Here is a 16,894-nt window from a genome sequence, read left to right as displayed (position 1 = left end):
TCTGATCAAAATTTATACAAACTACAGTAAGAGGCTGTTAATGTCCCACTGCTGGGCTAAGGCCTTCTCTCCCTTTTGAGGAGAAGGTTTGGAGCTTATTCCACCAAGCTGCTCCAATGCGGGTTGGTAAAATAAACATGTGACAGAATTTCAATGAAATTAGACACATGCAGGTTACCTCACGATGTTTTCCTTCACCATCAAGCACGAGATAAATTATAAACACAAATTAAGCACATAAAAATTCAGTGGTGCAAATCCGGACGGATTTGAACCAACGACCATCTCGGCGTTTTGAGAGTCAGATGAGACTCAAATAGAGTTTAACTTAACTCGGGTCAGATACAAACTACATAATTATATAATTTTTCTAATTCAACACAACTACTACACTAAAACAACAAAACATATGTTTCCAAAAACAATACAACTTAATAACTATATTTTATCAAAATGGTTTAAATTTTTATATAGGTACTACTGTTAATAAATAAAAAACTAACAGACAAAAGTCAATGTCAAAGTCAAAACTATTGTCGACTGTCAGTTTCTTTGAAATACATTTGTGAATTTAAGTCGAAAATTATCTTTTTCTCGTTAAGACTTTAAAAGAAGAACAGTAACAAAAAATGTCACTACGTCTAGGAGGCGCTCTCAAAGAGCTGAGAATTCATTTATGTCAAACAAGTAAACAGTCAGCTGGTGTACGGTATGTTTGATTACATAAACATTTGACTAACCTATTCGATAATGAAAATTCGGAATAAAAATTACACCGAACGATTTATTCTTTCCTTTAAATAGCATCTACGCATTTTCTAAATTTCTTACAAAAATAAATTACTATCATACCATTAGAGCTGTAAATGACAAATTAATCGGATATGATATTCTAATAAAGTATACATTTAATTAATTATAAGCCGATATATTAAAAAATGACTTAATATATAAGCTTATAATTAATTAAAATAAAAAATTATAGCAATATAAGTCAAGTACTGTATTAACTCTTTATTTATAATCACTTGTATTGTTTTCTTATGATTAATATTTGCTATTATTCATATTTAAAAATAACACTGAATTTTTTGTTATCAATTTCAGAGAGTTCATTCAAAAGAACTATGTAAATATCAAGAAGGAGAACCCTAACTTTCCAATCTTGATACGCGAGTGTAGTGGAATTCAGCCCCGGGTTTGGGCTCGCTATGGTAGGCATTCAAATTAGTATTGACATGATTATTATTTTTAAATAACATAAATCATAAGCAGTAGGGCTTTTGTGCAAGCCCTTCTGGGTAGGTACTGGTAGGTTTACGGGATACTTAATATCTCTTACAGCTGCAATGTCTTCAGATGACAAATTCCTTATTAAAACAATCCACACTATTTGAAATATCGACCAAATTAGTTCAATGTAATTGACTATTATATTATAATACAGAAGAATCTTAAATTTACATAACTTATGTAACATTGTTCGTATTAGAATAAGATAAAATGATCTAACCAAAGATTTGTGAATTTAAGGTGTAAGTTATATAATTACAATATTTACAGATAGAGGACGTGAGTTATGCGAGTCTCTTTGTGATCTGAGCAGTGGACAAGTATTGGAAATTATTAAAAAACTGATTAAGTCTTAAATCTCTTCACTTTTGAATGTACAAATTATTGCATTATTCCTTTGAAAAACTATAACAGCATTAAATATATGAGTAGAAAAATAGATTTTAGTACATAAGAGTCCATAATTTGATTGTATATTATAATAAATAAGAGTATATATATATATATATACTCTTATATATATATATATATATATATATATTAGCTATATATATATATATATATATACTCTTATATATACTATATATATATATATATATATATATAAGAGTATAGAATAAGTATAATGAGTCATTTTAAATCTTAAGCTGTTCCTTTAATTTGGATTTATAACTTTTTTCCAGATAAAGGTGTAGAAAGCAGCACTCCACTAACAAATTTAGCTGCCAATGATGTGCTATCTGCTATTAAGCAGCTTGTGAAATAAATATTTTAAATTATGTTAGTAATTAGTTACAGTATATTTTGAGTTTAATTAAAACACCATTTAATAAATTATTGCTTTTATTCTTAACACTACAATGTACAAAACAAGTTGGGGCTTATATTATCACAAAGTGGTACAAACAGCTTACAATTTTATATAATAAAAAAGAAATGTTTCCAGTATTGTACTTAAAATTGATTATATCATGTGATTCAACAGATACTTATTATTACACCTCTACATTCTACATCTATGAGGTATTAGCAAAAATTTTCCTTAATAATTCTAAGATCGTATAATATAAAAAATATTGCTTCCAAAGTGTTTTTACTTATTATGTGCATGTAGAATAAAAATGAAATATAAAAAAATAGATTTTATTTCTTTGCCTATGTAACTAATTTGAGTACAGTCTCTATATACTTTACAACTATTGTCTCAGAGCACGTTAATGGACTGATATTTCAGTATTGCTTTGATTTTGATACATTACAAAACGGCTATTTTTAGTCATACTCAACCTGAAGCCTACCAAAGTTTTTAAATAGTGGCAGCTAAAATTCTTGTTTAAATGAAATTGGCTATCAACTTTTTAATTTTGACTAAATATTCTGGTTTACATACTAAGATTACCTGTATATATAAAAGGCAATATCCAAACAGAATGACTATCAACACACATTGAAAACTATAATATGATATTTGGAGACCTTTTACTTTGTCACTAAGATATTTGCAAAATTATGACTAGAGTATGCCCCCTTCAATGTTATACATCATCGACTCATTTGTGTCTTTTCTTTTCAGCGAACCTAGACAAATATGGTGTTATTTTTTTTGGGAATAGACAAATAATATTTAACATGGTTTTACCATCCCAACGGTCTAGTCGCGGCGGGTAATCGTAGCTGTTGCGTATTTAATACGTCAGAAGCATTTTTCCTAAACTATAATTTGCCACAAACCACTGCTACTTTTTGGCAAACGGCTGTGTATGAGTACTACTACCATGTATGATTAAATCAAAATCAAAAAACCCTACATTTCTATCATTTTGTACATAAAATCATAATACTAAGCACACATCTAACTTCTACTTTATTAAATTAAAATCTTGGTTCAGTTCTATTTCCTTGTTCCTACTCAAATAAAGTGTTACTGGAAAGCCGGTAATCCAAAGATTTCTGGTTGGAATTTGGCTAGCGTCGGTAGTACTATGGTGGCGTGAGTGGTCAGTCTCTTGTCCAAGTGGGGATCTGGTACCATAACCACTTGCATTCCCGCGGACACGCCAGCTGTCACGCCGTGTGGAGAATCTTCAAATACTAAACACTGGAAATGAAATAAGTTTTAAATTTATTAAAAATAAAAATATTTTATCTCTTTGATAAATATTAATTATGTACACATTTGAAATAGTACTGGTTGAATTTTATACTGAATAAATAAAATACAATAATTACTTTAGAACTTTTGGATATTGAATGGTTTAATAACTTTTAATTAAACCTTACAGTAATATTTAGCCATTATTGGTTACCAACCTTTTCTGGCTTAGGTTTGTCAGGGAACCTGGCTGCTGCCACCAAAAAGATATCTGGATGTGGTTTCCCATACTTGACTTCCTTGTCTGTACTACCCATGACCATGTGATGGAAATAGCTGAAGAGTTCCTTATATTTCTCAACTTTTGTTTCAACAGAACGGGCACTGGAAGATGTCGCGAGTGCAAATGGTACTTTTGTTTGATGGAGATGACGTATCAATCTCTCCGCTCCTGTGGAAATAAATAATAATTATTAAATTATTTACGTATCAATACTATAACATGCAAGATTTATTTTGCAATGATAAGATAACTTATCATCAGATTATTTTATGATTATAACAATCGTTCAAATTTAATATACAGCTTTTTTATGACATTAATATTTCATGTGCATATATTTTCTACATTTCCAAAACAAACACAGATATTATTATTATTGGTATATTGTGTGTGTATCTGTTTGCATTTGTTATGCTAGGATATTCACATATCACTGGGGTAAATTAACTTTAAAATGATACTTATGACAGACGTAATTTATTGTATATTTGATTTTATTTTTCATGAAATGGATTAAACATGTTAGGCCCTAAGCAATGCATGCAAGAGCCCTACTCTTTTGTAATAATCTTATATTATTTTTATCTATCTTAATACAATTTTTTTCAAAATTGTTTTTTTTTGCAAAAAAATTCTTTTCCCTATTTTTGGCACACATAAGTGCCAATTTTAGATGCTTAGGCTTTTGTCTACAATGCCTAATAAACAATTTGTCCTCGGCTGTAATACATGAATTAATGTTTCAATCAACAGCCAATCATAGTCCACTGCTGAATATAGGTCTCTCCCAAGGCCAAAGCTCCCGGTCCTCCATTTACCTAGTACTATTTTTGATTAATAAACATAATTAGTTAAGCAAAGCCTTATTATGTGTCTGTACTTTACATTTTTAATTTCAGTTTTCCAAATACAAGACAATAAAAAAATACATACTAACCATCCAATAACGGACTACCAGCAAGCATTGTGTCCCCCAGCTCTAATAACTGATCACGAAACTCTTTCGGTGTTATAGGAAGATTTAAATCTTTACATAAGATCTCTGACAATCTCTGTTCTGTACCACCAAGGACCTTCATCATTAATTCTTCAGTGTATTTATGACCATATTTGGCACAGATCTGTGTTATCATTTTTTTGTAGACCTGCTCGGTATCTGAAATTATAAGTGTTTGACATTTTTATTTTCAAATTTTTCTTACTCTTTTTTTTTACTTAAGTCGTTTATTTACGTTAGTTTGTAAACATTGTTCAACTTAATGATTTACAATTATTATATATTACGATTTACAAACATCAAAAATATTTCGTAACGATGTAACCTCGTTTGTATTGTGTATAAATATTGACAAGTCTGAAAGGTCGAACGTAAAACTTTGTTATGCAAACTTACCTAAAAGAAGACCGTCCATATCGAAGATGCAATGGGTAACCTTCTTCACATTCTTCGTAGAATAGCATTGTTTTCTGATAGTATTCGAGACAACATTTAACAAATAAACCCTCATCATGGGACCGGTTATAAATGTTATATAAAGTTTATGCAAAAAATAGATATGTAAAATAATAAAGTTTGGATATTAATATATATACATATAGATATTTATAAATTAAAAATCTTTTGGAAGTTTTTTTTTAACTTAATATTAATGACAATTCAAACTAAAATTAATTTCACCCGTTTAGCTCAACTATCAGTAAGCGCCGTGATCGTCGAATTAAAAAATACAATTTACATCGTGCTGACTGACATTTACATTTTATTATGAATGAAAATTTATATTTTACCACGTTTGAATTACGAAATCTATAGACATCTCTTTTGAATTTATATTAAACCAGGTCTTAAGAGCGAGACAAAAGTAATGTGTCATCGTACGGCTTAACTGCTGTAACCATTTCGTTTACTGTAAAAGTGCATATCTCAAAAATTTAATATTTTAAAAATATTTATCTATTTATATGAAAATTCAAATATTTTAATGATTAACTTTCTTAATGTGTAATTTATCAGAAGTACAATTTTATTGAAGCTGGCAACTATAGACAGGATGGAGTATAGTATACTCGCATTCAGCGCACTTCAGCCGGCGCAGTCTTACTGCGATCGTCATGGATCGCAGTTGAATCATCGTGTGCCGTTTATATGGCGTATAAACTGTCCAAAGTTTCAATTAGTAATATTTTAATTTCACTTTTATTTATAAAAAGTCTAGTGGATTAAGTTAACCTTTTTTAACATTTAATTTTATAACTTTATCGCGAACATGGCTGTGAACGTGTGTTTTTGTGTAAAACTGTCGCCTAACAAAAAATCGATTTTTGGATTGAGAATGAAGAGCCAAATATTGTATTTGGTATTGTTTACCGGTTTCTTGGCGGCTACTTCAGCTGCTGACACAGAAGTATCTTGTGCAAATGTGAAAAGTATATTTGAAAAGAAAGGAATGTTGTCAATGATTGATATACAAGAACAACCGAATTCAGGTAAGGATCACGCGCTCTCTTTACACTTAAATAAGATAGTGATAAATGATAATATATCATTTAGACGTTGGTCATTATTATTTTATACATTTTTATCTATGTTTAATAAGTTTTTATTGCGTTGAATGGTGTAGATTGACGGCACATGCCAATAAATATATGAAATATTGAAGTTATTGATAAAAAAATACGTTACAATCAAAATTAACTGTGAACGTCAGACGCCCTTAATCTATCTTTTAAAATGATAATAAAATTACAAAGTTACCCCCATTTTATACCGATGCATTTTTTATACTCGTCTGATAATCGTACATATATTGAAAATGGTAGAAAGCCTAACTTTTGTTTGTACATTGTTAAAATAAGTGAGATTTGGATTTTAACGAAAACAAAACGACTAGAATACGCATTGAACAAAAGGGCTGGTAGCTATTGTTAAAAAAACTTTGAAGACCCCCGCCGATAAGGAAGCGCTACATTTTACCTGTTCGAGAAACAAGTTAAGACAAGAAGTCTATTAATTCTTTTAAAACGGAGCTTTTAATAATCCCACAAAGTAGAGATAATAAAGGATGAAGTTCTGAAATCTTTAAAGACCTTATTCGTTATCGCTATTGTATCGCTTACAAATAATTTTATAATTCTGTTGTTTCTATAACAGCGTTTAAGATTAAGTAACAAAATTTTACTTAACGACAAGATCATTTATTTATAAAAAAATAAACAAGGTTCGATTTTAATAGAAGATGTAGGCGTAGAAGATAGTGGGCGGCGTTGTGTAATGCATGTGTTGTGTTGCGACATAAACAGAAATCTAATGTTTCTGCGAACCAAACAAAAGCTTTGAGATTCATTATGAGTATGACCTCAGCATATTCTATGTAATACAGCAGAGAGTTGAATATCAAACAAAATATTTTACTCAGTGTCTGAAAGCATTCATAAAGCTAAAAACATGGTCAATAAACAGGTATTGTGAGCGTAGGCGAGCCTTCTTGTACGAAATACTCAGATTTTAGAAACGCTTTTCAGACGAAAAGCAATATATAAATTTACGATAATTTTGACATTTTAAAATATGATCTCTGTAACGATAAAATTGATATTCGTTGATTATAAATTTATGTATTTTACAGGTAATTGTAAACCATGCAATATGACTTACGTTTATTGAGAAACTGTTGTTTTATTTATTTTTAGAGGATTTATTATTTATAATTATAAATATAGCATTGCGCGCATGTATATGATAAGATGTAATCATTATATTATACGTTATAAGAAGGAATGAATTTCGTTAACATGAAATCCTTTTCTTTTCTCATAGGACACTGTTAAATTTAATGAGACGATCTTGTTTCAACGAGGGTACATTATGCGTGACAAAAGCTTTGAAGTCATATAACGTCAGCCTATCCCTTTATGTAAACTAATACATTATTCCTACCGAGCTACGCCTATGTAACATATCATTTTCCATTTAATAACCTTAATTGTTCCACAATTTAATAGCATACTGTAATCGATTAGATGTTATTGATCAATAGTTTAAAGGAATGCATGATTTTAATTTTACAAAACATACCACTTATGCAATTTATACGCAAATATACTTGTATTTACCTGTCGCCATTCGTAATTAACGAAGGTCACAATATCTTGTCGATACCAGTTCTATCTGTAAAGATTACCCACTGCTTAAGATCGAAGTAGATGCCACGTTTCCAAATAAGGTAATAACGTCTGATAGCTCTGGCATCGTCGTAGCGCGCTGTATCAAGCTTGAGTACTTTGCATACTTTTGCTTATTTAGCATGCAATACTCGATTGCCGGTGCTTCTAACGGGTGACTTGTCGCGCCAACTACCGGCATTTGTGTGTGTGAGCAATGTTCTGGCCAACAATTCAATATAATTTTGCAAGTTTCATAATTTGAATGGAAGAGTCGTTAGACTACCGGAAAGGGATCTAATGATTCACTGATTTGATTTAAATTCATGACGGCACTAAGTACGTCTACCAGTAACTAGTTTTATATTATCATATTAATATCTGTAATATTAAAATAACACAAATTGCTTTTAATAAAACAGTCTTCAAAGGCGACCGAAAGTGGATGTTACATGATTCTAAAATTTACCTTGTGGTAATAGTAGTTATAAAAATTTTGATTCTTTAATTTGTTAAAAGATACAAGAATTTCCATTAGTATTCAATTTAAAAATAAACGTCTGGTGCCAAAAACAACAATAAAAAAACATATTAACAGACTATAACCACTCAATTTGCATTCCGGAAACCTCTTCGATTTTTAAACTTCATATGTAAAAAATCTTCTTAAAAGTTTATTATTATTATTAAAGTGTAGAATAATTGCTCGCTGACGATAAAGTAATGAATATTTTGTCCGTTGTATACGCCCTTATAATTTTAAATACACTACCATTTTTGGTAGTGAAATCTTGTCTCAAGATTCTATGTGAAATTTATATTTGAATACTTATATGTATTTAAGATTTATTTAAGTTATTCAAGTCTTGAAAGTTACAAGGATGTTTCGTTATCATTAGGTGTGTATCCTGTTTAGATACTTTCTAAACTAACCTATCTATCATGTCTGTCACAGGAATCACATTTCATAGATAACGTACGTCCACTTTGGGTGAGCAGTCTGGATTAAATCATCAAAAAATTTTCATATAAATTCATATGAAAATATGTTATTTGAAAACCTTCGTACAACTTTCATCAAATACGAGTAGCAAAAAATTTACTCATTAACGAAAAGGAATGAAATTTTAAATTTTAGACTTATACACATTTGTTTCGGAACAATAGTATTTAGTAACTTATAAAAATACAAATTTCAACCCAATTCGTTTTTTAGAATACAGGATCGTATTCTCATACCACTAATAACTGGTACGTCATACAAATTGTCTAGTAAGAGAACTGGTTGACAAGCCGACAAAACATTCAGTAAACATACGATAGGTCGACGACCCGCAATCATTGATTAGTTTTCAAGTGATTACTAATTTATCACTTAACATCCTACCGGAAAAGTGGGGTTTGTAATGCATTCAGTTATACAAAGTTTCGCTTCAATGGAAAATTTGAAAGTCTTCCGTCGAATCGATAAACGATTTTATTAAGGCGTTGCATATGGACGAAGTTTTATATATTTTTTGTTGATAATTTTTATTCGTAAATCAACATTTAGAATGGAATGTTCGCACAAATTAGCATACATGTTCCTCAGTAAGAAATACCATTATTTAGGCATACACGCTATTATTCTGAATTTCTCATGTACCCTTTCAATCAAGTTATCTGAATGGAACTCCATCAGTGTCAGGCTTCATCGGACCCTTTGTGTCGTACCCCATAACCTCTTATTTTGTAATTAGGCCTTTGAATATCTCGGGAAACAGGATGCCGTATATGAAGACATGCGATTTTTTTTGTGCTGGCAACAATTAGGCTGAACGTCACTTGACATTTACAATTAAAAAACATACATATTAAACTCTGTGTAGGAAGCTGTAGCCTGTAGGAATCTACTTAAACTTAATGGTTTTAAATTTGTTATCTCTCTAATAGATCTATTAGACGTAGATTTAGAAAAAATTAATAGCTTTTATTTATTTGCGATTCTTGAAAATAATTTTATTCTCGCTTTATGCAAAATAAAATGCGTAGCAATCAATCATATATTTTAATAATCATAGTACATAAAGTTAATGGTAATGTTATTTGAAAGCCAGTGTCGCCGAAACGATGTTAGCCGTCATCCTTATAATTAATTTGTATTAGGATTAAAGCTTTGAAAATAGATTCTATACGACGCATCCATCATATGGGTACCTACATATGTTTAAACTATTATTGATCGTTAACATCGGCTAGTATCCAGGCGAGGTCGTCTCTGACGCAAACCTTGATGCACGAAATTGTTTTGTCAACGTTCCACGTGGTTTACAATTTGCAGCTACACATATCCTGTGGCTTGAGGGGAAATGTAAAAATAAGTGTTTTCCGATTTCCTCTATAATTGAAATAGTTGTTTGGAATTTGTTTATAGATGTTTGTTAAGTATTATTTATCTTTAAATTTTCTATATATGTATATATATATATATATATATATATATATATATATATATACATATATAGAAAATATATATATATATACATATATAGAAATTAAAATAATTTAATTAATTAAATATATATATATATATATATTTTTTATAGAATAGGAAGGCGGACGATCATATGGGCCACCTGATGGTAAGTGGTCACCAACGCTCTTAGACATTGGCATTGTAAGAAATGTCAACCATCGCTTACATATCCAATGCGCCACCAACCTTGGGAACTAAGATTTTATGTCCCTTGTGCCTGTAATTACACTGGCTCACTCACCCTTCAAACCGGAACACAACAATATCAAGTATTGCTGTTTTGCGGTAGAATATCTGATGAGTGGGTAATACCTACCCAGACGAGCTTGCACAAAGCCCTACCACCAGTATTATGACAGTCGAAGCTATTGAGATGAAACCATAGACTATTTACTTCTTTTTAAGATTTGACATATTCTTAACAGATTAGTAATGGTCTTTAAACAATTGCTATTAAAAAGTAATTAGTCATAATAACATGAAATTATAAAAGGGAAATTAAAATGTTATTTTTAATTTTTAATTTATAAACAAACAAACACTTTCACTTTGCGTTTATAATATTTTCTCAAGATACAACCTCAACTATTTAATATAAAATTGTCCTATACTGCATAAAGCATAACTGTGTAGGTACAATCTAAATATCTATGCCGTTTTATTAACACGTATAAAAAATAGTTGTGTGTCTCGCTCGTCTTTATAACCACTAGATTATATGGTAGTAAAGAATCCAGGTGTAGCAGTTGAATTACAACGATTAAAAATCTCTGATTAATCGCGAGGACCAGCTCGACGGACATACCTCGGCATGCAGGTGGCAACCTGTCCGGGGACCGGTCTAGACGGTAAAAACAACCTCTTTTGTCCGTACCGCCTTCCATTTATGCAAACTTGCTAATGCATTATTAAGATGTTAAGCTAATTAAAAATATTTAAGTGCTAATTGGTCGATACGTGAAAATTTCTATTTTGAAGGATTTACTAATTAAAATAGTACTGGTACTATGAGGTGATATAATATTTTTTGCATAAGAAAAGTTTTACACATTTGTAACATTTTACATATGTAGAAACGTTGCACTCATTTTTTTTTTTACTTTACTGTCATCGCGAAATGCGAATAAAAAAGTTTCACTTCAATCGATAGTTTAAAACCAAATAAGATTCAATTGAAATTGTTGTCATTCAAGAAACGACTTTGTAAGGAGTCAATGTTCTGTGCAAATATATCGATTACATTGTAATAACTGAATAACTATTTATTCTCTTTCGTGCAACGATATTAATAAAACAATATAGATACATTCTCTGAATGTGTGAGCAAGCTATAATAAAAGATTTCCAATCATATAATATTATATAAATGAATAGTTTAATTTAAGTAAAAATACATAATTATTTTATTTTTATAATATTTTATTTTAATATTTCAAGTAACGTATTATAAATTTCCGATTACGGTTATTAAGCTCAGAAAAAGTCTTAAAAAACAACGAACGTAAAAAATTTATTATAATTTAACAGTGCGAACAAGACAGGAAATATTCACTGTTTCAGTTTAAAAAAAATACTATAGAAGTATGTGGATGTGTGAACGAGTCCGAAGCTACAATAAATATTTCCAATTATATTGGTATTTAAATTATATATTCAAATCGAGTTATTCTTAAGATATAAAAATTAATAAAAACTTATCTTTTTACAAAGCTAATTCCACATATTATATTACCAGATAATATCAAATATCTCGACAATCACAGCAAATATGCACCTTTAGAAGTATAGACAAGTATTTTTTTTATGTGCAAAGGGCTACAAATTCTCCACCTTATGGTAAGCTGTAACCTAGGACAATTTTTCTTTAAAAAAAATTAAGGTTTTTATTGACATTCCTTAGAAAAATCGATTAGCAAATATGATAGTCAGATAAAATGTTGTGATCAAGCAGACAGCAAGCCAGGGGTCGAGGGCGAGTTATGACGTGGCGAAAACAAAACGAGTTCGAATCGATTCTGTGCATTCCATCGCTTCACGGATTCTTTAGTAAGAATGCGAGCCCGCGAGCTCGTAATGATTATAATCTCGATTTACTGCTCGATTCGTCAACGTCTGATTTTGTTAATGGAATAGGCAACAATCGTGTGAATCGTCTGTCGTGACTTACACCTTTGACGCGATCGTCACTAACTTGTCCAATGCATTGTTTTTATTTATTTATCAATAATTTTGGCACAATCTTAACTTTGTTCAGATGAACTTATGTAACTTAACAAGTACCTATTTACCGATACATTAGACGACAACGTTAATAAAAGATCGGATAAACTGAGAATCCAAGAAAAGACTAAAATTTAATTGTCACAATCAATTGACAGCTGTTCCCAATTTTGATTAAACAAAATACACAATTGTAACAACATTCATAATCGTAAAAAAATGGATTCGTATCTTATTATCAAATATGCATAATAAGCATGACGATATTCGAAAGTTGACTAATTAATTAAAAAATCGATGTACAGTTTATTCAGGTACGCTCTCACAAGCACATTTGAATTGTAATTTTACAAGATTCATTTAAAGTAAGCACCGGTTCAGAATGTAGATTTCACCGAGAACCGGCAAGAAACTCTGCAGTTAAAATTAAAGAATTATGGTACGTTTGTTTCAATCGTAATGATTCTCTTGTATTGAAGTTAGATGGGTGTGATTTTTGATCTTCGATTGGCGAGTTGTAATTAGGTCTCGGTATTAAAAGGGTAGCCCGTTACGGCGGTATAATAAAAAGTAGACATTTTGGTGAGTCCTGGAGTCAGGACGCGGTCGCATGGGAGTGGAATGCGGTCCGGCGGGCGAGGCGGAGGGCAGTAAAGCCCGTTTTCATTATTACCAACCGGCAGACGGTAACCGAATGCTTGTTCAGTTCGAATTGTATTGTCTTTATGAAAATTTTTACGTTACATGAATTTGGCTTAATGTTAAGTTCTATTAAAATGTATATATAAATATATATAAAATGTTGCTACATTTTAAGTGTTCGATTTTGTCAATGATTGTTTTTTTATTATAATTTTAGCATGGACCTTTTATACAAAATGTATATTAGCTTTTAAAAGCATTTACGGTCGTAACATTTATCGAGATAAAAAATACATTGTATTAAGTTATTTCCGTATATCTTCGTATAAAATATAATAGTCTCAATTTCGGAACTGAATTATGTTAAGGGTTCTATGATCTTAATATAAATCATATCTCGTATTTAATAGTAAACATTTGTTAAATTTGATTGAAAACTTGTCTTGTTCTCGATAATACCTAAGGGTATTAAGTCGAAATGGTGCAATGTAAACGGTCACTAAGAGCCGGATTATAAAGTACAAACTGCGACTGAGCGGTGCGCCCCGTAATTATTATGCCGTGAGAGCCGGACGATCACCTCGGACCATAACGCCACCGCGCATTGCTTTAATGACTGTTGCGAATCGCATGAAAATGTTTACTATCACGCCTGTTTGCATTTGTACAATTTTATACGCCACGAGCTGCAAACCGCGTCTTCGTATGACTTTGGACATGGTAATATACATCTTTGACTATCCCTGATCTATTTATTTACTTGGGATCAGTTCTATATGTTAATTCGGTGTGTAAACAATTTATTTAATCTATCTTATTGATACATAGACGACTTACTTTAGGGTAAGTCGTTTTAAAAATTTCGTCTCTATCGATCATCGTGTCTACAAGCAAAGTATTTTTAAAGAAAAATATCAATAACAGAAAAAAACACGTCGAGGAGTCATATTCTAAATTTAAATTATACGTTCTTCTGATTTATTGCAAAAGTTAAACAAGCACACATTTTTAATCTTTTGAAGAATGGATGCCATATGGCAGTTGCAGTAATTGTCCTTCGCGTTTTCAAGTAAAATGAGGTTTTAATGGTGACCACAGACAACGTAGGTGGTTTAATTCTTAAAAATGTACAATAATGTTTCTAAACAATACGGCGTTTTGTTTTCTTAAACGTTTCCGTTCGGACGCATGTGAGATTCTAAAATACACACAGAGAAACAAAACAATGACAAATAATATAATATTTAATCTGTACTGCTAGTAAGCCAGCAGTTTGCCATGTATTAGTATGTATTTTTTTAAATAATTTAAGCAACTAAAGATAGAATATAGACGAGATATTTTATTATATTCATTACGTATTTAGGTCTTATATCGTCAATTAGGGGTTAGCTGTGAAGTCTCAGGCTAGTCGAAACAAATGCTACTAGGGTGTCAAGAGATAGACATCACGCGGCGTTATGAATGAACGTGGACCCCCGGCGGTGCGGGCCCGAGGTGGGGGAAAGTAGGAATTCCAAAAACTCGAGTGGGCGACTCGGACGTACAAAAAAGTCGTCGAACGGCACAAAGGACCAGAATCGAAATCTCTCGCTTTTTATTACAAATTGATTTTACTAAAGCTGCAGTTTGTTACATTGCTGATTGTTATTAATTTAAAAAGCACTAGTGATTAAAAAAGGAAAGAACAAAACAATTATTTAACAGAATTATACGATTAAGTGATATTCAGGTTTAATGTTACCATGTCAAAAAATATAAATATTCGACCTTTGCTTGACTTGCGGATACGAGTAGAAAATGTATAAGTTGAGAATAAAATTTGTCGTTACCAGAAATAATGCATGATTTATTCAAGACGCAATAATACGCGACGTAAATATTTATAAACGCACATCAATAAATTGAACATTAATGAATCGACTACATTACATGCGTTAGGAAAGCCAACAGCTGTATTTACTCCAGTGTGCTGTGCATCGAGTATCGAGTAGTCAGTTTGTGCCAAATGTACGACAAAAGTCTCTTTACATAAGGGTCTGATGAGTACTCGATACACTGGTCTAGTTCGAGAATGTGTTCTGAAATGTTGCGAAACTTTCTGTAACCGTTCGAGAATGTTACTCTTATTTTTTTATATACTGATCATCAATTAAATTTCTATCTAAAATTACTGAGCTGAAACCAATTAATTCAATTTCAAATATTGAGATTTATTTAATAATAAATATATATGTATTAAAATAGGACGATTCTATATCTTTATATCCACCTATAAATTCTAAGGGTACCAGAGAATCAGGCACCAGCTCATACCTATTCGTACTTTTATGATAATAACACCGAATTCGCGACAAATTTATTCATTTGCATTATGCTAATAACCTCACGTTGTTTTCCTTGTTACGATGCATGTGATAAATAATTAATACGTTTTTTTTTGTCGCCCGAACGACTGAACAGCTCAGCTTGTCTCGCAACGTTTTTCAGTAGTCCTTGGCACAGGATTTGAATCTTTTACTATGTTAATTTTGGTATGTGGTATTCATGTCGTTGACAAAAAGACCACTTAATGGACGACGTAAACGGTTGCGCTATGGTTTGTTAAAATAACATAATAATGAACCACTTATTTGGTTAACATGACAAAGACTGGTGGAATGCAGTTCATCTCGCCGGCGCTTGGCCGGCGTGATTGAAAACCTTGGACCTCCATTCGATCTGGTTCCAGATCACGAACGTTGAACCTCGCCTTTTATAAGCCGTTTATAGTTCTCATTTATTTATACACCTGCCCTTATAGGTACACTTTGCGTAAATATTCTGATAGATATCTTTATCTTGTTTATATATTTGCTGTACTAATTAATGTGTTAGCATAACCAATTTTCGTTATATCGTCATAATATCTAATGCCCTTATTTATTATATTTACATTTCTTATGAAATCTAACGCTTTGTGTCACAACAAAAATGACTCTTTCTAAACGCTAAATAAATATTATTTATAATTTTACAAGATCGTTGTATCTTGGATCGTAGTTAAAGCAAAATATATATAAAAAAAAATATACGTTAGCCTATCTTATACATATCTTTGTATAACAGTTAATGAGCAGTTTCACTTTGTTGCCGTACCTGACTGCTAAGGGTCCTTTATACTGTCTCCGCACTGTTTGTCTTCACAAGACAAATATTTGCCGCGGTCGTACTGTTTTGTTTCCGGATCTCTGGCAAAGCATCCTAGTTGCGAGCGGTGTTTGTTTATTTATTAATAGGCAACCGACAAAGCCTCACAAAGAGCCTTATTGCCGTCGTTATAAGGTTCACATTTCTTACTACTGAATTAATAATCTTATAGAAAAAACTTTTATCGTGTAGAAAATAGAGTTCATTATTGTCAGAAATGAACGCAGGTCGATAGTATAAGTCATTTTGTATCAATTTTGCATAAAAGCGTAATTTTACACGTATAAAAAAATTAATAATTCCTAAACAATTACAAGCATTCGCAGTATTTCGATCGATGTCATGGTATGCGCTAATTAAAAAAACAATTAGTTGATTTCTCTTCGACATCTTTTTTATAATAAGACAAAGGAATCTTATTTGTACACATGCTTCTCCTACTTCTACCAGCGACTACACATGAAATTATTAAAAAAAAAAATCAGGACAGTACAGCCGT

At 31.1% G+C, this 16,894-nt stretch overlaps 3 protein-coding genes across 3 annotated transcripts in view; 2 read left to right on the top strand and 1 right to left on the bottom strand.

Annotated features, from left to right (window-relative positions):
- The first annotated feature begins 521 nt into the window (after positions 1-521).
- On the top strand, positions 522-2,127 carry LOC126776922 (NADH dehydrogenase [ubiquinone] 1 alpha subcomplex subunit 2). The gene is made up of 3 exons (XM_050499793.1): positions 522-709; positions 1,108-1,214; positions 1,977-2,127. Exons 1-3 carry the CDS (start codon positions 630-632, stop codon positions 2,057-2,059), a joined length of 270 nt encoding a protein of 89 aa, XP_050355750.1. The 5' UTR covers positions 522-629; the 3' UTR covers positions 2,060-2,127.
- LOC126776803 (probable pseudouridine-5'-phosphatase) lies at positions 2,119-5,390 on the bottom strand. Its single transcript, XM_050499599.1, has 4 exons — positions 5,062-5,390; positions 4,606-4,824; positions 3,604-3,836; positions 2,119-3,391 (listed from the first exon to the last, which is right to left on the bottom strand). The coding sequence occupies exons 1-4, from the start codon at positions 5,177-5,179 to the stop codon at positions 3,215-3,217; spliced, it is 747 nt and encodes a 248-aa protein (XP_050355556.1). The 5' UTR covers positions 5,180-5,390; the 3' UTR covers positions 2,119-3,214.
- Positions 5,391-5,769: 379 nt separating this feature from the next.
- The window catches only part of LOC126776482 (glypican-4), an 82,395-nt gene continuing 71,270 nt past the window's right edge, over positions 5,770-16,894 (top strand). Inside the window, exon 1 of the mRNA XM_050499045.1 lies at positions 5,770-6,155. Coding sequence (XP_050355002.1) covers positions 5,936-6,155 — 220 coding nt within the window. The 5' untranslated portion in view covers positions 5,770-5,935. The remainder of the gene's footprint in view (positions 6,156-16,894) is intronic.

Source organism: Nymphalis io, chromosome 2 (assembly GCF_905147045.1).
Source record: "Nymphalis io chromosome 2, ilAglIoxx1.1, whole genome shotgun sequence".
Classification (NCBI taxonomy): Eukaryota; Metazoa; Arthropoda; class Insecta; order Lepidoptera; family Nymphalidae; genus Nymphalis; species Nymphalis io.
Note: the sequence above shows the minus strand (reverse complement) of the source record. Positions and strands in the feature narration are given on the sequence as shown.